This window comes from Carassius gibelio, chromosome A9 (genome assembly GCF_023724105.1).
Source record: "Carassius gibelio isolate Cgi1373 ecotype wild population from Czech Republic chromosome A9, carGib1.2-hapl.c, whole genome shotgun sequence".
Classification (NCBI taxonomy): Eukaryota; Metazoa; Chordata; class Actinopteri; order Cypriniformes; family Cyprinidae; genus Carassius; species Carassius gibelio.
This window is the reverse complement of record NC_068379.1, coordinates 11,454,280-11,478,826: the sequence shown is the minus strand read 5'-3', so window position 1 is coordinate 11,478,826 and position 24,547 is coordinate 11,454,280. Positions and strand designations below refer to the sequence as shown.

The window sequence follows — 24,547 nt, the reverse complement described above, 5'->3', positions numbered from 1 at the left end:
CAGCACAAATAAAAACAAAGCACTACATCTGGAGCTGCCTTATTTAAAATGCATACATTTATGTCTATATGTAGAAATTACTACTGTAGTTCTATAAAATTCTTACCAAACTGCTTCAGAATTCAAGGAACTCTCAGACGTTTAACTTTCTACTTTGTTTTGAACCAAATTGCTGCTCAGGCTCCAGGTTTGAGACTATGGTTGAGAAGAAATGTAGGTGCTTGGGCTGGTCACTAGGGGGTGTATCTGCTCCCTGTTTTCATTTGATTAGGCCCTGTACTGTCTGTTGGAGCCAAGGCTGTTTTTCCTACACATGGATAAAATGAAAAAATAAAGTACTGGCTAATACCTCTCGATGCCACGTGGGTGCATTTCTGTAAAAAAAAAAACAAAAAAACAAAAATTAAGGCAAAAATAGTAATAAAAAAACTGACTAAGACTAAGTGAGATCAACCAGAGGTGAACCAAGATTAATATATATACATATAAAATTATATATATATATATATATATATATATATATATATATATATATATATATATATATATATATATATATATATATATATATATATATATATATATATATTATAATTATATATATATATATATATATATATATATATATATATATATATATATATATATATATATACACACACACACACACAAAGTAGTTAAAACACATATAATACAACATAAATTGTTTATTATTTATTGATTCTTTAACAAAATATCAATCTCCTTCTTAATGGCAGAAGATATTATACTGTACAATACTATCTTGAAGATACAGTAAAAATCTTTACAGTAACAATATATTCTAAAGCAATATTTTCATCAGTGTTCTATCAGCTTTTACATACTCAAATCTGCATATTTTTATTTACAAAAAACGGTGAATACTGATATTTGAAATTATTTAAACAATAAAAGGGTACTTTAAATGTTAAATTATTAAAACCATCAAGTCACTATTAATAGGTGAGTCATTGCGATTGAACTGAATCATTTAAAGGTTTGCTTCATTCAGGAACAAAACACTGTCATGTTGCTCAGAGACGCAAAATAGCCCTGCGGTCACTGATGTCTATTATAGATCAGTGGCTGTGGCTTTGTTTGGAATGATTTATGTTGTCAAAATAGTGCAAAAACAGGCAATATGGGTCTCTTAATTAACTTTTAGTTCGTCTTCAGGAACTCGAGCTGCGTCAATGCGCTTTGGGGAACGCGCCCAGCGCGCGCGACTCTGAATATTGTGTGAAATCAGACCAATGGAAGAGCATGGCGTCACCGGCGGAGTGACGTAAGCAACCAGGAAGCTATAAAAGCACGTGCCACGCAGCTGGCATCAGCTTCGCGTCTTTCAGCAAGCGCTCTGTGTGTGAATGTCAAACTGTTTGTCTGTGAGTCTTATTTAGCTATGAAATCCTCGGCCAAGAAACCCTGATGCCAAGAGCCCAGGGTTTCAGAGGGCAACCTCTGCTGGGGTAGAGCGGTACACACCGCAGTACACGGTGCCCGTCTCACCTCAGCGCCCTCTGGGGGCTGGTCTGCCAACCCTGCCAGTGTTCCAGGGCGCAGCAGGTCCCAGCGAGCATCGCTCTCAGTATCTTCCGCCCGTGCGCGTAGCGGGGCTGAGACGCTCGTCGCCCCTGCGGGGGCCTCTTACACCAGAAATCAGTCTCGAGAGACTGATTCCCTTAGTAGATTATTTAGCAGCGTGGAAACTACTGCCAAATCTATCTCGATGGGTCCTGCACACAGTAGAAAAAGGCTACTGCATTCAGTTCGGCTCCGTGCCGCCAGTATTCAACGGGGTCGTTCAGACAATAGTCGGCCTCAGGCAGGGTCTGGTTATGGAACAGGAAGTGAAAACCCTATTAGAGAAGGAGGCCATCGAGGTGGTCCCTCCTCAGGACAGGGAGTCCGGATTTTACAGCCGGTATTTCATAGTTTCAAAGAAGAATGGGGGGCTGCATCCGATTATAGACTTGAGGGTCTTAAATCGTTCAGTTATGAGACTAAAGTTCAAAATGCTAACAATCAAGCATGTTGTAGCGCAGATCAGGTCAGAGGACTGGTTTGTCACAATAGATCTCAAAGACGCATATTTTCACATATCCATCCTTCCACAACACAGGAAGTTTCTGAGGTTCGCTTTCGGGGGCTAAGCTTACCAATATCGAGTACTTCCCTTCGGCCTTGCACTCTCACACCGCACGTTCACAAAATGTGTAGACGCTGCTCTGGTCACCCTGCGAATGCAGGGCATCCGCATTCTCAACTATATCGACGATTGGTTGATCTTAGCTCAGTCAGAGCAGGTTGCGTTTCTCATTGGAGATGTCGTCCTCACACATATGGGGGAGCTGGGTTTGAGACTGAACGCCAAGAAGAGTGTGCTTTCTCCGGTTCAGAGAACCACCTATCTAGGCGTAGTATGTGATTCGACCGCGATGCAGGCACGATTGTCCCCTGCTCGTATCGAGTCGATCCGCATCTCAGTCGAGAGAGTCAAAGAAGGCCAGTCACTCACTGTCAAACAATTTCAGAGATTGTTAGGTCTGATGGCAGCTGCGTCCAACGTGATACCTCTTGGCCTGCTGTACATGAGACCCCTACAGTGGTGGCTCAAGACCAAGGGATTTTCCCCGAGGGGCAATCTACTTCGCACTATCAAGGTCACGCGGCGCTGTCTCCGTGCCTTAGACATGTGGAAGAAACCTTGGTTCTTGAAACAGGGTCCGGTGCTGGGAGCTCCTTGTCACCGTGTAACGCTAGCGACGGATGCATCCCTCACTGGCTGGGGTGCAGTCATGGGTGGCCACCCTGCCCATGGTCTGTGGAGCGATCGCCATCAAACATGGCATATCAATTGTCTAGAAATGCTAGCAGTTTTCACTTCCTCCCAGACCTAAGTGGTCACCATGTGTTGGTGCGCACCGACAACACATCGGTGGTCTCTTATATCAACCACCAGGGAGGTCTGCGTTCGTGCCCTTTGGCGCACCAGATCCTGGTGTGGTCCCAGAGCAAACTATTCTCATTAAGAGAAGTATATATTCCTGGGAAACAAAATATGGGAGCAGACATACTGTCGAGGCAGGGGCCGAGGACCGGGGAATGAAGACTTCACCCAGAAGTAGTGAAGCAGATATGGAGAGTATTTGGCAGGGCTCAAGTAGACCTATTTGCATCTCAAGAGACGTCACAATGCCCCCTTTGGTTCTCTCTAGTTCATCCAGCTCCTCTGGGACTGGACGCTATGGTACAGACCTGGCCGAGGCTTGATCTGTACGCATTTCCCCCTATTGCTCTGCTCCCGGGAGTTCTGGCGAGAGTGCACCGGGACGGGGTCCGTCTGTTGTTAGTAGCCCCGTTCTGAGGCTATCAACGCTTCCTATTAGTCCTCTGGTCGTCCCCCGCTGTCAGGAGCCAAGGCTCACTCTACTCGGGGTATGGCGCCCTCTAAGGCCTTCTTAGCAGGTGTATCCATGCTGGACATCTGCAATGCTGCGGGATGGTCCACGCCCTCCACGTTTGTTAAATTCTATGGCCTAGACATGCCAGACCAGGCGCTTCAGTCCTCCTGACCTAAGCTGTGCTCTTCGGATACACACTAGGCAGGGGTTTGGTAGTCTGGTGGCGTTGGTACTCGTTCCCCAAAGCGCATTGACGCAGCTCGAGTTCCTGAAGAGGAACGTCTTTAGGTTACGTATGTAACCCTAGTTCCTCGAGTGAACGAGAAGCTGCCTCTCGGAGCCATACCCCCGGCACCCCTGCCGGCGCTTGCTGGTACTCGAAGCTGATGCCAGCTGCGTAGCACGTGCTTTTATAGCTTCCTGGTCGCTTACGTCACTCAGCCGGTGATGTCACGCTCTTCCATTGGTCTGATTTCACACGATATTCAGAGTCGCGTTCCCCTAACAGCATTGACGCAGCGTCTCGTTCCCTCGAGGAACTAGGGTTACATAAGCAACCTAGAGACGTTTACTGAACTGTTGTGAAATCAACAACATGGTCATTTTTGGAGAAAAAAAAACTCTTTATGTGAAATTGATTAACTATATGAAGTGGTATAAATATATACATTTTCTGCCCCCATGTCTTGAATTTTTTATAATTTTGAATGTATTTTAAATGCACACAAGACTTCACGTAATGCGCATGCACTCTGTAGTTTTCTTTTGTATTTTTTTTGTAATATATATATATATATATATATATATATATATATATATATATATATATTTTTTTTTTTTTTTTTTTTTTTTTTTGCCGTCGTGACAATATTCATCAAAATAGCTCACTTGTCATGGTATGTTATTTAACTATATAATGTTAGGAATTTACTAAACATTTAAATTGTTTACCTTAGTGTGTTTCTTCTGAGTTTATTTATGCCTCACACAAGGAGACAAACAGTGAGTCTCAGAAGCACAACATTGATATCAGAAATACACTATCTATTATCAATCCCCATTTAAACTGGCTAATAAAATTAAGAAGAGTTATCCTCATGTTTTATATGTTCTTTCAGAGACTCCTGGTCACACTCACTCTTGGGTCTGTCTGCAGTGCTATAGTTTCCTGTGTTAGTTCTGGTTCTAGCTGCCTGCAGCAGAGCTGGGGTCATGGTTGTGTGGGGAGAGTATAGGAGCAGGCTGCAGCTGTGTGAAGTATGACACCTGCTCACTGTCGCCCTCTATTAGAGAACTGCTGGAACTGAGGCTCATCTAGGAGACTCCTGTAGGATATCACAGAATGACCCTCCTGCTGAGTAGGAAAGACAATTGTTCTATTTGATAAGTCAGAAAGGTTGCAAAATGTAAACTACCGTTGTTTTTAGAAAGTCTCACACCAAAGCTGCATTTGATCAAAAATACAGTGCAAACGGCAATATTGTGAAATATTGTTACAATTTAAAATTCCTGATTTCTATTTAAATATATATTACAATTTTATTTATTCCTGTGATCAAAACTGAATTTTCAGCATAATTACTCCAGTCTTTAGTGTCACATGATCCTTCAGAGAACTTTTGAACAGAATTGTATTAATAATATAATATAAGTCATACTGTAGTAAAGAGGTAAGAATGTGTGTGATAATGTGTCTCTCAGGACCCAGAGTGAGAGGGGGCAGGTCTGCAGGACAGTTGCAGCTCTCACCTGTCCCAGACTAAAAAAGCTTGGGTTGCCGAGACCTGAAATAAATTTAAGGAAGAGAGAAACCATGATCATGTCAGACTTATTTATTTTTAATCCTCAAACTTACTGTTTACCTCCAGGTTTAAATAAAAAGTTCTTAGATTTTCAAAGTTTTGCACCCTATTGTACCTGTTGATATAATGAGTGTTTAAAAGTGGAGAAATGTGTCTGATACTCAGTGAGGCTGTGAGAGCGCACAGTGACACCTACAGTAAGTGGAGTACTGCAGGACAGAGAGACCAGGACGTCTTCTCCTTTCCTTACCTGACTGCTGCTGAGCCCACTGTTCAGCCCGACTGGGTCTCACTGAGGGACCGCTCAAAGCTTGATCACTGCTACAGATGATGGAAGAGTCTGCAGCATGGGGAACAAAATATTGGTCTCATTTTGAAATAAAATGTACACACAAACACTGCTTCAGCTGACTGCTACCATGTAAATTAAACCCAAATTTGAACACATTACATCACTTGTAAATGAGATTCATCTGTCATTTTTCTGGTGTTGTTTACCTTATATTTTCATGTGCCAGTTTTCTGTTCAAACACTGCACTTTCCTGAGAAGGTCAATCATTTATTTTTATTTTTTTTGTGATTTGGTATACTCTCGTCCTTGCTCCCAGCCCTCCCCGACCAATTCAACCGAGGTTTCTACCACAAAGAAGCAGTTTTGAGTTCTTTTCAGAGGAGACCACCTGAAAATAAAGGCAGTCAAGTCATATTGTCTATTGTTTTTTTTGTTTTTTCACCAGCAGATGGCAGTGTATTTGTGCAAAGAATTTTCGCAGTCTGCTGGTAAAAAGCCACATTTATATATATATATATATATATATATATATATATATATATATATATATATATATATATATATATATATATATATATATATATATATATATATATATATATATTCTATATTTTAATATATGCTATATATATGTTCAGTTTTATTATATTTTTTATTCATCTAAATTTTGCTTAAAATACAGGTTAATTAGTCAACTTAATTCATTTAGTCTTATATGTTGTAGCCTACATAAATGTGACATCTTTTAAAAAGTTATTTTATTTATTTATCTGTATATTTATTTATTCTTGACATTCATTTACTTACAAAAACCCACCCTGGGAAATATTTGCTGAAATAAAAGAATGACAATGATCACATGTCTCCTATGTTTACCCACGTAATAAAAAATAACTATTTCCACCTTCAAAAAACACCTTAACTCTCAACAGTATGTGGGTTGTGTGTGACTCCAGAGGGAATGCCTGAGCTCAGAGGATTCACTGGACGATCCGTCAACATTGGACCTAAAAAACAACACCCAAACCACAGGAGTTCAAATAGTGCTGCATTTGTGGGCTTCCAGTATTTAATATAGCTTTTATTTCATATTATATAAAAATAGATGTGGATGTAGTGCATAAAGGATCTGGGCCGATATCAGATATTAACCTAAATTTCATCTGACAGATACGAACAAAGACCATGCTGCATTAGGCAATATCTGTATTACCTTAAACAGCTGTATGCTAAAGTGGTGCATTTAAATTTATTTGCTCTTCTCTTCATTAACTGCATACGCAGGATCTGTTATATGTCTGTGTGAGGTTAACTGAGGCTAGTGTAAATTTATGACCCTGCCACTCATTTCTTTACCTCTCTATTAGCTTAAGTGATTTGTTTTAAGAAAATCTGACAGCAAAGGTGATTGCCTCAGAGGATCATAAAATGACATCTTATGATTAAGTGACACAGTGGCTTTCCTAGAGATTATGCAGAGGTGTTTTCTGTTTTGTGTCTAAAGTTACTGACATATTTTCTTTTAAAAAGTTGCCTTAATTATTGCCTAGAAGCTGTAATTCTGTTAAAATCAATCATACATTTGTTTGCTAAACATTAAAGCTTATATCAAGTACAGGTAACTTTACACGCTTACACCTTATACCAAAACCAGCAAAATTTGCTATATTTTACGTGATGGATCTTAAAGAAAATTATAACTTACCACTGTGTCTTTATCTCATGCAGATGGGACATTTTACACAGGAGATTTTTTATTTATTTTTTTCTCAACAATACCTTTAGCACTCGAGACGCAGGTGTAATTTTCCAAATGCGTGATAAATGTTCACAGTTTCCCTTCTTGAGTGCTTGACTTTGCTTTGCTTTGGCAGGGTGTTTATTCCCGCGCCACTGCAATGCATTTAATTAACATATAAATATGTCCTATTCTAGCTTGGCTGAGAACACTGCACCTTCTCTGCTTTAATAATTGCTGGCCTTACACCACACCCCGGTAAAAATGCTCTATTGGTCACTGAGGTAATTCATCTTTTAGAATTAAATGGCCCGGTGACATCAGCATAAGGAGTAGATTATTTTGCTTTTCCTTCATTAACTTAATTATTTGCCTATCAGTAAACCCCCCCGAGTAATTCATATTTGAGAGGCTGTGGCCATAAATATCAGGGCCTGCATTGTTTATAATGCACTGTAGATTCGTCTTCGCTTTAATCACCGTCTGTGTCAGCTTGAGGTCAAAATGGAGAGGAGAGTGGTGGGACGATGATTATGTACGATGGGGGGGTGATATTCATTTACAGTTTTACAAATTTCACTTATGAACTGGACACATAAAAACAGCCTTTCTACATTAGTCAGAGAATGTCTGAAACGCATCTTCGATTTTGTTTATTTCCTTTTTGTCACCATGTACATATTTCACCAGCCATCTTTGAAGGTCACACATCCTTCAAAATGAGTCCTGATATCAGCTGAATAAATTAGATATAATCTATAACAGTTAAATAACATTAAAGACACCAACAACATGACATGAACTAATGGACTAACTAATGCACCGTTCACAGTTTGCCCGTGTTCAATATTTGCAGAGGATTGACCAGTTCCTCTGTCTTCCAGTCAATGGTTACTGGAAGAAAACTGACATTGATGACCTCTGGACAATCATCTGTTCTTCAGCATCCACTCTTGACTACATACTATTAAACATAATGTGTTCAAGAGATCAATGAAGAGCACAAGTGTCAGCCTGTGATGTTCAGTACAAAGCCTTCTTCATTTGGTTCAACAGCTTTTTTCAACCAAAATGTCCATGTTAGCATATAGTAAAGATTTTGATCACATAAGAAAAACATCAGCTTGAAATAGCGTACATTTGCAGTTTACAAGCAGCCTTCAAGAAAAAAAGAAAAATTAAGTGCAAATAAACCGGAAGACTCATTTAAGTTTTTTTTTTACTATAAACGTCATTGACAATGAACTCGTCGGGTCTAAGCGATAGTTTTGACATCAACAGCTTTCAGTCTTGAGTTGTTGGATTTTAAACCTGTCCAGTTCATGGACATGCAGACTATAGCATGCCATTAGTTCTTTATAACCCGAGCCTGATCCTTCGCTCTCCTCCGATCTCTTCCAGGTCGTCATCAGAGTAAGAGCCATGAGAGCTGTAGCTCAGCACGGAGCTGTGCTGTAGGAAGTCAGATGGGTGAGGTAGACCCACACCTGCGTTAATCGATTTTCTGAACGCTTCCTCTTCTTCTTCTTCATCTTCCTCCTCACCGTCCAGATCCTCGTCGTCATCATGTGCACCGCAGCGACTGAGGTCTTTGGGCTTGCTTTCTCTCTTCCCTGACTTACAGCCATCTGTTTCCATCTGCGCAGCCTGCTCTTTAGCTTTACGGCTGCGCTTCCACTTCATCCGTCGATTCTGGAACCAAATCTTTACCTGGCAAAATACATAACAATCATCAAAATCAATCACATAAAAGTTGATCCACTGGTATTAGCATTTGGAAATATTCATGAACTTACTGAATTGATGATGAAAACTATTTTGCTGTCTCACTGTTCTCAGTATATATTTCTCCCTCATCCCTTCTTTCTAATGGACTAAGATGCACCCAAAACCTAACCGTTAATGGGATGTAAGAAGATTGTATAAATAAAATATTGTACAGATTCATACAAATTAGCCACTAATTTGCCAAAACACCCAATACTCTTAAAAAGTGACTTGTTGAATGAAACGCCAACAAGTCACCTGTTGACTGAAAGGTACATTGGGGAACAAGTAATTGATCTTCTATGGCATTGCTGCAGAAATTGTGTATTGTGTCATGAGAGTGTGTTGCTTTCTCCTCACCTGTGTCTCAGTCAGCATGAGAGAAGTGGCCACTTCAAAGCGTTTGGGTCGTGATAGGTACTTGTTGAGTTTGAACTGATTTTCCAGCTCTAGCAGTTGTTGGCTGGTGAAGGCTGTGCGTGGTCTCCGGCACTTTCCGATTAAACCAGACTGAGGTGCCCCTGAGAAGAGAGTTAGTTGATAAAGGAGGTATAAGACGTGTGCCAAAAAACAAAGACATACGGTGAACAAACCAAGCAGACGCAGCAAACAAGAACATAGTCACCTCTTGTTCCTCCCCCTTAATAGATAATGATAACAGCTTTACTTCAGTTTATTGTTGATGACAGGGCTGGGACATATTGCTTTAGAAGGACAATAAAACATCGGAGAGCACCATTAACTTAATGAAAATTCAATAAATGCTACCAGATAACTTTATTGATGAAGCTCAGACCTTTTAAAGTGTTTCTTTATAGTTTTCCTGTGGATGAAGACAGATTTAATGGAGTTGTCATTAATGATGCAATGAAAAGACTGAAAATAAAAAAGCTTGCATTATTGTTCCCTTAGCAGTAAATAATGATTCAATTATGCTAGATAATATTTATGGCATGTGAGATCACCTTACAGTGTTTTTGCATAAAGATGCGTGAATTTTATACATGCTATATGTTTCTCCTAATTTTCCCATAAATAAAGTTTTATAAGTGTAAATATATTTGTAATTTTATGAATACTGTTTATGATAATAATCATTGCTGCAGCTCAAAGGAAATACGTTTGGGGTAAAATAAGTAAGCTAAATAAAATGTAGGCCTATTTTTTCAGATTTTAGACTTTATCATTATCTTTATTTAGCCTTTTTCAATTCAAAGGCGTACTTAAAAAGTAAGCACTAATATACCTATAAAAAGAAACAAATACTATAATGCATATGCATAATTCTGCAGAAAGGACACATACCGCTGTAGTCTGCGAGGCGAGGCATTATGAGTCCAGCCCGGAGCCAGTGCTCTAACGGAAACGAACCGGCAACGACTGCTTTCAGGTGCTCCGGGTACGGCTGCGGGAAGCCTGAATACGCGAAGGTGGGATGCTGCGCTCCAAGTGCCGTGATGGAGTACATAGATGAGGGATACATTCCTGGCATAGGCCCCTGGGAAAGTGACGTTAATCCTGGGTGACAAATGTTCAGTATGCCTGGTTTGGCCATGACCCCTGTCTGAAGCTGAAAAGCGCGAGGAGGAGAGCTCTCTGTCCGTTTGCATGTCGCAGACTCGATGTCGGTGCCGTCGATGCACAGTCCCGGGGAATCCTCGCGAACTATCCGCTGGGAGCTCTCCGACAAGAGTGCATCTATTCGAAAGTTCCTTGACTTATCCATTGAGGAAAGAAAAAAAAAATCTCAAGTATAATGCGAGTTAAATATATTATAAAATTGTAGCCTAAGTTTAATTTATCTTCTTCTTCTTTTTTCCTCTCTTACAATAGCTTACAATTATAATTTACTTTTACTTAGACCAAACTATTTGCCAGACCTTCTGTAATATTGTCTAATTCTTTAAGAGAGTTGTGAATATTTTGTTACTCTATAACTGCGTGTTTCCATCTCTGTACTCGTGACGCAACATTATGTGTGTACGTGCAGACATCAGTATTTGACTGTCTCGCGCTCCAGCACGCTCCTCCTAAACACTCTCTGATTGGTTAATTTCGAAGCCCTAAGAGTTCAGAAACTTCCAACGCATTCTAATTAATTCATTACACACGCATTTATTTTAACGCCAAGCCAAACATTTCACATATCCTATAAGATTTATAAGTCAAAATTATGAATTGGCCAAACGAAAAACATTTTTTTCCAACAAAAATTATCTTCTAAAAATAATGATCCACTGAAAAGTTTGCAAAATGTAATTGATTAAACAATTTAAACAATAACAAGCGATTAGACAACATGTTAAAGTAGTTATGCTTAGAAAAAAAAAGAAAAAAAGAAAACGTATAGACATATTTTACATTAAAACTGGGCACATTTAGACGTCTCTAAATATCTAAAGAATACTTTACAAATTCATTCACGCTGTCGATATATTTTCGACGTTTAATCTATGTTTATCTATTAGCTATTAGCTATCTTTTATTATTTCAATGAGGGGCTTACACTATGTTGTTATTGTTATACTATGCTTTTATTTTAATATATTTTTTTTACTTTTAATATAGCATATATTTGGTTCAAGCTTCAAATGTAGTTCATAACAGAGTCCTGTTAGTTAAAACATTGGCTACAATGATACTTTCGGATATATCTTAATACTAAACAATCTTAAAAAAAAAAATAAAATAAAATAAAAATAGGGAATAAAATAGAATAGAATGCTAACCGAAAATGTTTAATTGCAAAATAGATGCTAGGCCTAAACAGATGAATGTCAATTGGCATGTATCAGTCGTGTATCTGACACATATAGGCTATCCGTGTGATATGTCACGTTCAGAATTAACGTTCAGTGATTCATTTAATTTCACTGATTAGCTTCTTAAGAGCATTGAAGAGGAGATCATGACATATTTTAATGGTAGAAACATTTAATAAAAACAATCTTATTCTTCTTGAAATTAGTTGACAGGTTTCTCCTGAATATATCATTGGGTTCAAATACACTGCTAACTCGAGCTAACCTTGACAAAGAAAGGGACAATGACGGACAGCTGACCTTTCCACTCCGCGCTCGCAGGTGTGATGTCGCCTGCCTTTTCTCACACTAGTAATGCGGCGTGTTTGCACGAGCACACACTCACGTCTATTTCTTATCAGGTGCAAACACATACTAATGAACAAATGAATCAAGAAGCAGGAACGCAAACGCAACATGCTGCAGTAGCAATGTTCTATCATTATCTGCCGGTTATTTGTTGCTTGTTTTCCAGTAGCTAACTGCTGTCGAAACATTTGATTTTTGCTTTCAGTGCCACCCCTGAAAAAAGCGCAGTACAAATGCGAAGATTAAAACTAAAATCATTATTGTGTCAACGGTCGAGTAAAGACACAAAAGCTAGAAACATATTATTCAAAAACTCAAAGACACTTAGACCTGAGAATCGCTGTTTTAAATGGTGATTTGCGGTTTTTATTCTATGGAAAGTTTTTTTCTCATGGGAAGTCAGGTAATGCACCCAGCACTGTCATCATGTTCCCAGACAAGACCTTGAGGTTATAATTAATCTCAGTTCATTAGGAAGATAAAGGTCAAATATTAGTCTTCTACATGTCAATCATTAACAGTGGTGGGATCTGTGCAGCGGAACAGATAATAAACAGATTTGTCTTTCTTTTCTTTAATTTCTGGAATAAAATTCGGTTGCATAATGCATATATTTACAGGTATTACGCTTTCTATTTTTCATATTTTTTTTTTTATTTGTTATTTTTTTCAAATGACCGATACTAAACAGGAGCGACCAAGTGATACAAATGCAATGTTATATTAGCTTACGACATCTCAAAAGTGCTTTTTGATATATATATTGCAGTTTCCTAAATATTCTTTTTAATAAACGCAGTTTATTACTGTCAGTGTATTACATTTTTATGTCATCATCCTACAAAGTAAAAATTAATAAAAATTGTTGTGATTTTCTTTCTCCTAAAATTGAGAATGGCATAATCAGTCTCCTCCTTGTTTGTTTCCTCTCTGTAATCAATTTAAATATAGATTTTTGAAGCACTTATTTCTATTCTTATTTCTTAAATCTAATATTATTATAAAGTCTAAACATTATGAAATTGTGTTATAATTTGTGACATTAAATAAAATAATGAATAAAAACAATTGCTTTAAAGCAACATTGTGTTAAAAATGTAAAAGGACTGCACTCGGTTTAACCTCGAGCAATAAAATAAAAACCATTCTGTCAGGTTGAGAAGGACAGCTATGAAAATGAAACTGCATTCAAAAGAAAAGGATCCTTTTGAAACAGTTTTTATTCAATTTAAAACAATTTGTAAAAAAATTATTTTACAAAAATAATATTAATAACTAATTTAATGTAGTGAAATAAGTGCCTATGGTGGCACCTAAAAAATTTCAACTCTTGTGCAAAGAACTGGCCTTTAAAAGAGTGACACAAAATACGCCTCAAAAGATCCATGTGAAAACACATATAAGCAGGTTTGTGAAACAGATACTATTTGAAAAATGCTTTGATTTGAATACATTTTAATACTCTGAAATGTCATATTATATTATAGATTTATTACAGAGAACACAATTTAATGGTGAGAATCCTAATTCAGTAAAATAAGAGAAGTGACATTTTAACATTTTTGCAAGACAAAGTAGATCTACAAATAAATGTCCTCTTTCTAAAAAAGGAGACCACAGATGCCTAACAAGCCTGCCAAAGGTGCATGCACTGCATTCTGACTGTCCAGAAGGCAGCCAACACTTGTATTCAAGAGACTGTAAAAGAGCTATTGAATGAACAGCTATTCATACACAAATGCAACATGGTGACATGGGCTCCCTCTTTCGTAACTGTCTGACCTCTTGCTCTAGGTCAGATGTATAAAAAAAAAAAAAAAAAAAAAAAAACCTTTGCATTTGTTGTGCTTTTCTGTATGAAAACTAAGGAAATACCCTGCGTGCTGTCTAATTTCCAATTCTAGCCTTCCTACCCAGCAAATTGAACTCTTTGTCCAGTCCAAACAAAACTTAACTGTGCACTGCTGGAATCCACTGAATAGTTGCATCTTATTTTAATTTCATAACCAACCCACTGTTGCACTGTTGTCTCCTTGTGATTGACCAGAGGGAATTGAAAACTTCCTCAGTAACCAGGGCTGGGCGGTGCAGGTTAACCAGTTCAGGCCTGCACTGAATCATTTGATTAATGACAGCTATGTTGCCCAGACATCAAGACAATGGCAGAGGCAAGAGGGGTGTGTTTCTGGATAATTACTGCTAAATCCTACCTTTGTGGAGTTAAAGCTCAACAGAAAGTTGAACACAAACACGTGCACGTACTACACAAAGAGGATGACCGGGATGGATAATTAGTCCGGTGGAGTTGCTACAAACATCTGCTGCTCCGGAAAAAATGATGGCAATACCAGGAGCTGGTGGGACATCGTGGGTGGTTCTCCTGCTGGGACATATGCACACAGAAAGACAAAAAAATATATAAAAATCTAAGAATGAATAAATAAATGATTATTAATTATGAGATTATGCATTTAATAAAAAAGAAAAACTAAAAGATTATACATTTTATGAAAAATAACTAAATTAATAATTAAATGTTTGATCAATTATCTGATTATGGATTTCATAAAAATAACTAACTAAATAATGTCCAATAGCAACTGGATAATGGATTTAATTTAATAAACAAACAAATAACAAAACAAATACATTACTAATTATGAGATTAGGTATTTAATTTTAAAAGATGAATGAATGAACGAATACAATAAATGCAATATCAACTGAGTAAATAAAATACATTTCATAAAACATACATTTCAACAAATAATAAAAAAAATAAAGTACAAATACCAATCATGAAATTATAACATTAAAATTAATAATTATAAAAAAGAGCAATACTAATTATTTAATAAATGAATAAATGTTGCACAACACCTATTATTAGATTATACCTTTCATTAAAATATGTCAAGAAATAAAGAAAAATGGCAATGAGATTATACATTTTGTAAAAAAAAAATGAATTGAATTGAATGAATGAATGAATAAATGAATACTCATCTTATTACTTACAAAGATATAAGGTGATGTGCCCTAGGGCAAATATTAAAAAATTTAATCAGAACATTCCTTTAGGGCCCTTATTACACCTGAGCCACAATAATTTATGGGATATCATTCCAGATTTCTCAACCACAATGTAATAACTTCCAAAGTATAGCCATATTTTTATTTGTCAGGGTGGAATTTAATTAGCAAAGCAAAAATCAAACAACATGCACAGAAGACAGGGCCAAATTGCTATGCCCTTTGTGCACAGGTATGTGTGTGTTTGGTCAGTCTGGAGATATATAAGGGGCCAGGCATGATGGATAACTATTACATCTAATCAGCCTCTGTGTTTATCGCCCAGGACCATCCTAGTCAGCTCACAGATTCATCCAGGGCTGTATGTGTGTGTGGCTGTCAGAGGTGAGCAAATTAAATATGACAGTTCAATTAGATCCGCTTGTCGAAATGGTGGCACCTAATCCTGCTGTAGGATAAGCAGCCCCACCCACCAATAGACTATATGTTTTTTAATCAGACAGTCCTCAGACCACACAGCTATAATTCAAAACCACCCACATCACCTTTCTGAATTGTAGACCGATAACTTAGCTCACATGCAATGTACTGTTTGCTTAAACACAGCCTTTATATTGTATAAAATAACCCTGAAACTATTTTTTATATATATTTCTGTGCTTTTATATCATAAACATTGTCATTCATAAATAACAGCATATGATTTCCATCAGGAATTCATGAAAATATTATCTTAGATAATGACGTGCACATTAAATCTCTGTGTTTGTCTGGAAGGTTGTCGTTAAAATGTAATATTTGTTTTGCAAATCTATGCCAATTGTAAGAGTGAATGCATCAGCTGCTAGGTGTATTTCAGTGGGTGATGATCTATGCAGGATTAAGTCGGCGGGCACAAAAAGGGTCCAAGAATGCATATTCTCATCCAGAAACAAATCTGGACTGTGAATAATTTAGTATCTTGCTCATTATTAAACTTGGGTGTTGGCATAGTGAAAATGCTACATTTTTCAAATGTAATATTTTTCCCATTGAAAATTTATATATATATATATATATATATATATATATATATATATATATATATATATATATATATATATATATATATATATAGACACACACACTCACTGGACACTTTATTAGGTACACCTTGCTTGTACCTGGTTGGACACCCTTTTGCCTTCAGAACTGCCTTAATTCCTTGTGGCATAGATTCGACAAGGTGATGGAAACATTACGATTTTGATCCATATTGACATGATAGCTTCACGCAGTTGCTGCAGATTTGTCAGCTGCACATCCATAATGCGAATCTCCGTTCCAACACATCCCAAAGCTGCTTAATTGGATTGAGATCTGGTGACTGTGGAGGTTGTTTGAGTAAAGTGAACTCATTGTCATGTTCAAGAAACCAGTCTGAGATGATTTGAGCTTTGTGACATGGTGCATTATCCTGCTGGAAGTAAGCATCAGAAGATGGGTACACTGTAGTCATAAAGGGATGGAAATGGTCAGCAACAATACTCAGGTAGACTGTGGTGTTTAAACGATGCTCAGTTGGCACTAGGGGGTCCAAAGTGTGCCAATAAAATATCCCCCACACCATTACACCACCATCAGCATCCATGCTTTCAAGTTATTTAAGCCAAATTCTGACCCTTCCATCTGAATGTCGCAGCAGAAATCGAGACTCATCAGACCAGGCTTTTCTAATCTTCTATTGTACAATTTTGTTGAGCCTGTGTGAATTGTATAGCCTCTGTTTCCTGTTCTTAGCTGACAGTAGCAGCACTCGGTGTGGTCTTCTGCTGCTGTAGCACATCTGCTTCAGGGTTCGACGTGTTGTGTGTTCAGAGATGGTATTCTGCATAAATTGGTTGTAACGAGTCGTTATTTGAGTTACTTTTACCTTTCTATCATCTCTAACCAATCTGCCCATTCTCCTTTTGTCGCTCACTGGATATTTTCTCTTTATCGGACCATTCTCTGTAAACCCTAGAGATGGTTGTGCATGAAAATCAGCAGATCAGCAGTTTTTGAAATACTCAGACCTGCCTGTCTGGCACTAAAAACCCCTTTCTTCCTCATTCTGATGCTCGGTTTGAACTTCAGCAAGTCGTCTTCCCCACATCTAGATGCCTAAATGCATTGAGTTGCTGCCATGTGATTGGCTTATTAGCAATTTGGTTTTAATGCACATGTATAATTAATATACATTATATGAGTTCATGTAATCAGTGTTACAAGTTTATGATTAATGATATAAAATAGTGCAGAATATAAAATATTTTTCAGTTTTCAGTAATTACATTTTTTTTTCTTTTTTTTTTTTTGTAAATTCTTAAAAAAGAAGAAGAAAGAAACCCTCTAAAAATAAATTTTCAAGTTTAAATAAGATTTTCTAGTTCCAATTTTTTTCAACGTGGACAATGTAAAACATAAGTTTCCTAATAAGTTGAATCATCAGCAGTCATCACTATACTCAAAATGATTTTGCGTATAATAGGCTGACCTGTACCGGAATGAAAAAAGTAGTTTGACCAATAGCATCCAAGCATTATACATAAGTAACCAATCATGGAGTGCAAGATATTAATCAGAGAATGGTCAAAGCAATGCAAATATGTGCACATATAACAGCACATCAATAGGAAAACAAAAGCCAAATACCAGACATTTTAGGCAATTTAGAAATTTAGAAAAAGTTAATGTATGGACATCCATGATGGTTACTCCCCATGGTTGAGTTTAGAGGTGGACCTTCATTGAGCTTCCTCTATGTTTTTGTACAACTTAAACTGTACATATTCATACAAAATTGCCACCTCCTAAAACAGTTATATTTGCTGCATGAGATCGGATTGGTACAGTATAACCACATCTATGTAAAACTGCATGTTGCAGCAACCCATTCAGGAAATGGTCTTGGTTTTGTACAGCAGCCCGAACCGGTGGGGCCTAAAAGAGGAATTAGCAATCCGTTAACTGGCCATTCTGTCAGAGGTTCTGACAAGCTGAAAGGGAGGACCTGTCAAAAGCTAATTTATCTCCTAAGGTGCCCAACATGAAATTTCATTCGCTAATTAGAACCCCCCCCCCCCCCCACACACACACACACACCTTTCTGTTCTAGCACTTCGTCACCTCTCCTCGATCCCTCCACCTCTCCGTCATCGTCCCGAGGGCTGCAAAAATCACAGTGACAATGCGGCATTATGGAAATAAATAGTTCCATTATGCCGCATTGTGTAGTGGAATTGGACTCACCACTCTGCTTTAGTGATGGAAGAGGGTTCTATTTTGATTAAGATGCATGATTTATTGAGGGACGGTTGTAACAGTGGAGTCAAAACTGTGAAGGTCATACATCAGGTGTCTCTCACATTTGTAGGCACATTCTAAAATGCGACCAATAGGCTAAAACACACTATACCAACCATCTATCTAAATTAAAAACAACAGGTTTTCACCGCCTTTTTTGTTCAAGTACGATTTCCTGGGACACTTGCATTGTTAGGTGCACAATAGTAAGGGACAATTACTATATCTTGGTGTGTTTATTTTTTCCTATGTGCCTGATAAATGTTAAGATTTCTGCAAATGAAGTGTGACACAATTAGTTTCCCTATGAATTGCCCACTTAGCATCAAGACAAGCTAATGCCACCTCTGAAAACAACCTGGAGTGTTTAACTGCTCATCATTTTTATAGATGCAGGGGACACTGCCATCACAAAGGGTGTACAGCCACTTAAACAAATGCAGCCTGCGATGTCCTTTTCAAGCAGAGTCAACAGATGTCACTTAGTTGCTTTCTACTGAATAGGACTTGAGGTCAATCAGGCAGATAAGAGATTACTGTTTGGGAATCTCTCAATTATCGTCTTGCTGACTGACCCCAGAGTGACACGAGGGAGAAGGAGGAGGGATTGGGGGGAACGCAGTCAAAATGAGCCCCAGTACAGCCAAAAGCCTGTATTCAGTGGAAGAAGCCATTTATTATGCTGCTTAACCATTAAATGTTGTGGTGTGGAGGGTTGGACATTCGCTGCAATTGGACTAATTAAAACACTGCAGCACTGCTAAAGTGTACATCTGGTCATGCATTAGTTAAATGTCCTGCTGTTCCTATAGAATGATTGATATGCCCTTTGCAAGCGCTGATTAATGCCTACTTTAATGCCTTTTAGCAACACAAAAACATTTTACATAAAGCATGTACAATGCAAATACAATTTAAATGGAACATATATGCAACTGAAATACCAAAACATTAATTTGCATTTAAACATTAGACAGATTCTCCAAAGTGACTTACAATACATTTCAAGTACATATTTTACTGGTTTAAATATCAAACCAGTGACCTTGGTAATGTAGCACCACACTATTTGAGCTACATTAACATAATTCTTTATTAATTCAGTCTAATAATTTAGTATTAAATAAAGTATAATATAATAGTTGAACAGTTCTTTGTTTGATTAATATAAGCACAGTATCAACTGTTCTTTTTTTTCTGACACACAAAGAAAACTTGAATTGGGATTAATTTCTATTCATTCATTCAAGTTTATTCAGCAGCAGTTAGATCATCTAAAATGGTCTTTTGAATAAAGAATTAAAAGACAATGAATGTTCTATGAAATCATTCGGCCTCACCCACAAATATAACTTGTGTCTCTGAGTTAGTTTGTTTATGCTGTTTGCATTGGTAAAGAGCCAGACTGCAGTGTGACTCTTCAATGGGCCCTGGGTCCAGAATTCCTCAATGGATAAGCATCAAAGCACAGACTGTCATTTGTCTTTTGAAATGGTTGACATTTTAACACCTGGTATTGTTTACAGGTCAATGAAAACAAATCACAGAGAACTTAAAGTGCCCATGAGGTATTAAAGGTTCTTAGCATAGCCAGCGTTATAGAATATATAATCTGTCTTTTATTATATAAAGTGTCAGTAATAGAGACCAGGAGATTAAGTTCAGTTCAGAATTTGGATAAATGCACTTTGATTAAGGATTAAATTGATTTTAAAGTCTTTTTCTCTGTTTTGCATATCTAGAAATGTTTATTTCTGTTTCCCTGGTTAAAATTAGCATGAAAATGTCCAGTGAAATCCTGGAAATGAGCAAATATGAAGTATTGGTGATATCTTGGATTTACAGTGAGTCTAGCTGGGCTAAACCCAATAGTGAGAACTTTTACTTGTGACCTTGAGTCGATTTGTAGATTAAGTGCAGAAGCATTTGCAATACATTTGGTGTTTTTAGATACACCCATGTTAATATTTCTCGTTTTCTGCCAATATAAGCAACAGTAGCAAAGCCCTGGTGTTCAGATGCTGTCCATCCATTTAATCAACATGAGGGCTTGTCTGTGACACTGTTTCAGGAAAATGAATAAGGTTTACGGTAAACGGACTCTGGAGTGTGTGTGTGTGTATGCGTGTGTGTGTGTGTGTGTGTGAGAGAGAGAGAGAGAGAGACAGCGGATAAGAAAGAGGAAAGAAAGAGTGAGAATGAGAATGTTGGCCAGGGAAAGTATCTCATATCAGACTGAATTATTTCAGAAACTCACACAGATAGAGGGAACAGAAGTGTGTGTGTGTGTGTGTGTGTGTGTGTGTGTGTGTGTGTGTGTGTGTGTGTGTGTGTGTGTGTGTTTGCGTGTGTGTGTGTGTGTGTGTGTGTATGTGTGTGTGTGTGTGTGTGTGTGTGTGTAAATGCGTTTATGCCCAACCCTGATATATGGTGGGCCATGATAATGGGTACAAATTGATGAGGACTTTTCACTCTCGCTCTGACAACAGTGTTGAAGAATACACAAATGTTCCACCACCCACTAGCAGGAATAAATCATGACACTTCTTCTCCTCCTGGACTGCTTTAATCAACTAATTCCCCCTGCCACTGACACCCCTAACTCGTGCTGTGTCTCCTGTTTTTACTCATCTCCCTAACAGCCACCTAATTCCATCAGTCTTAATTTGTTTTAAAAGGCCTTAATCCACCAATTAGACCCTATCAAACCTCACGTTAAGACATGGCCGATAAATTATCTGTGTGCTTTAACTGTCACAGGATTAAACCATGTTAGGAATTCTGTATATCCATTCGTAATTGACCATAAAAGCAGTCAAAACAATAACCCTTAAAACGTACACACAAAAACTCACATCAAGAACAGACGTCTTACTCGAGCCTAACAACCCGATTGACATTCTCTAAAAAGATAAAAGAAACCATAATTGTAATATTTTACAATATTTTCTTTGGTTATATGAACGTTCATTTTCAATTCATTATGCAAACATCATGTGAATGTTCTCTTCTGAAGCTCTAGTTCTATCTCTAAAGTATTTACCGGTAATGATTAACAGATTAAAGAGTGTCAACCATTGATTTTGCTTTCTGTTCACTTCAAACATACAAAATGTAAAGCAACAAGTTGACATCTGTAATGTTTTAGATTCATAAGATCCAAAACCGTAAATCAAAGAATCTGAATTCCACACTAACAGTGTCTATTTGGGCTTCTGAAGAGTTCTTAGATCAAGGCCAAAGTGGTCTCCACATTCCAGTGGAATGAAATTTTTATTAAAATGACCCAATTACAACTCTCAGATAGATGGGTAAATATATTTTACAAAATATGCTATGTTGGCATTTCATATTCTAATTGCATAAGTGAATGAGAGGGAAGTGGAGTGCGTTAATGAATTAAATCAATAATTATTTGCATTGATCCGTGTTAGTATTGATTATCCCAAAACGCTTTGCGATATCCAATCTGCATTCTTAGTGAGATTCAAAGCTTACAGAAGGGGTCTGAGTCCAAAGTGTTTATATAGAGATGAAATACTCACCTTCAGGGGTGAAGTGACTGGAAAACGGTCACAAATAAATGGAATCAATGTAATCAGCTAACAGCTGAATGCCATTGCCAGTTTCACACCATTTGTGTTTTAGTTGCTCCCAGGGGCTCCATCTAAATCCAGCATAGGAAATATTCTTAATTAGATTACATAAGAAATATAATTTCTTAATCACACAGCCTGTTTCATCGTATTGGAAATAAGTGACATTTTTTCCCACTCTAAATTTCCCATCATTTATGACATTGATGTATATCATCCTAGTGAAGTCTGTTTCTGCAAAAGAGTTAATGCTCATATGTGTGTAGAAAATGTAATGCATCTTTTCAAAAATAACTAAAAGCCTTTCATATTCTCTTTCAGAAAAGTATAGGCTACTAAATACAACCAGTAAAAAGGTAATGCATGAAAGACGTGGGTTGTTGGTGAGGAGGCAACGGTGGCAAACCTCAATCAAAGTGTAATTCATTCCTCTGTGTGTGTATGAGCTACAGGGTTAAGGTCACTCTAGTGATTAATTAGGACACTGAAAGAGGTACGACGTCACTTTGGGCTTGCTGACCTTGATGGCTGTAAATCTGTTGGCCAACATATTTCTTTGTGATGGTCTGAGACCTGTTGGCCACTGCTTAGTGGATTCTTTGCCTAATTTCATCAGCTGCATATAAATAATATATACATATATTCTAGCAGAATGTGAACCTGTAAAAACAGGATTATTATGTGTTTGCACATATAGAGCACTGAAGAATATAAATGAGCATGGATGTGAAAACAAGAAAGCTCATATAAAAAAATGCACTATTATTTCAAAGGATAAGAATAAAAATAAAATAAAATAAAAACCTCACAACTGACACATCGGGCCACAGTTCAAGTCCCAGTTAGTGCACTTGAGTACCACTTATTCCTCCCCAGGCTTCCACAAAGCGTTTTGTCCAGTCTATATTATATTATACATGTATACATTACGTATATATACATAGAAATGTCAAGGAATGTCAATGACTAATTCTTAATGATTAAATTTTCCGGTCTTTAGTATTGGTATTGCTTTGTCCCACCAGCCAATATCCCAATTTGTGTATTTGTAGTATATACAGTTCTTGATGTGATATTTATTCATTCATCAACCCAAAATCCATATCCATGCAATTTCAATTGATTTCTTTAAGAAATATTCAATTATTTCAAATAACTAAGTTATAAAAAAATCATAAAAATCATGTATAATATTAAAAATTTTTTTAGAAAAACTATTGGTTGTGTTCTTTTTGGTCTGTCAATTAATAATGCAGTTTTGTCAGAAACCTAGACCTTTAATACCAAGCTGTCTGATTTAATCTTTAAGTGCAAAAGGATTTTTATTTTTTTTATTTTTTTATAGCTATACACTGATTAGTTGCAAACAAGTAAAGATCATAAATAAACACCGCACCAGTGTTACAAATAACACCATGTTGGAAGCATCTGATTTGTTCTGTCTGTAAACGACAAGGTTCAAGTGCATTACTTATCTGTCAAGCAGATGAGGAACTAGGTTCATTATACAGTCACAGTTACGGTTACAGAACAAATCCAACACCAGCAATGTCACCAGAAATGTTGAGATGTACAGATATTTTAGGGAAATTAGGAATTTTATTGGCGTATTCCAAGACAATTAACCATGCAGTAAACTTGAAACAAACATTTACTACTCTAAATGAAAAACTCTGCCAAAAGGTTTTTCTGCCATCTGCTGGTCAAATTGTTAAATGGACTGTTTACTCGTATTATGCCATGTTTGTCATTTACCTTTTACAACCACTAGGAGCCAGTATAAAGACTTATCCCGTCTTTAGAGTAAAGTAAAAGTTAACATTAAAGTTGAATGAGTTTATAAAATGACAGTCGACATATGGAGTCAATATTTATCTGTAGAATGAAGAAATAATTTACTTTTTTTCTTTTTTATGTGAAGTTGCTCTTTGGTTGCAATAGCAATACATGCCAGAGTAAAGCTGGAAGCAGAACATGAAACAGTGAAATTTAGTATTCTACACACAAGTCTTAATTCTGAAGTAAAGTGACCCTGTACAGTCATGATTTGATTTGAAGTCACCTTTTTAAACAGAAACGTACATGTAGTCACAGAGACATGAAATTGTTAAATCAAGAACTATAAATTCCTCTTGAATTCTGTTCACATTCAAACAGGCTTTGTCTGAGCAGATACTCCGGCTAGGGTTACAAGGAAAAGGATGTGCACTGTGTTTTTTGAATTTTTCAGGAAGCCACATAAAAGAAAAAAAATTAAGGTATATAGTTCTCAATATCTATACAAGTCAATCAGAGCAAACTATTGTATTATTTTCACTGTCCTGCAACAAACCTCATTCAGAGCACACAGAGAGGATATCACATTACTCTCTGTAATAAGAGCAGCCATTATTAATTCATGAAAGTGGTTCCTCTGCATGAGAAACCTACAAATTCTTTCTTAGATATATGCTTCTTTG

The 24,547-nt window shown here is 37.1% G+C and overlaps 1 protein-coding gene across 1 annotated transcript; it reads right to left on the bottom strand.

The window, feature by feature from the left end:
• Positions 1-7,896: 7,896 nt before the first annotated feature.
• On the bottom strand, positions 7,897-10,984 carry LOC128019628 (motor neuron and pancreas homeobox protein 1). The gene is made up of 3 exons (XM_052605715.1): positions 10,331-10,984; positions 9,386-9,546; positions 7,897-8,968 (listed from the first exon to the last, which is right to left on the bottom strand). The coding sequence occupies exons 1-3, from the start codon at positions 10,749-10,751 to the stop codon at positions 8,615-8,617; spliced, it is 936 nt and encodes a 311-aa protein (XP_052461675.1). The 5' UTR covers positions 10,752-10,984; the 3' UTR covers positions 7,897-8,614.
• Positions 10,985-24,547: the final 13,563 nt, after the last annotated feature.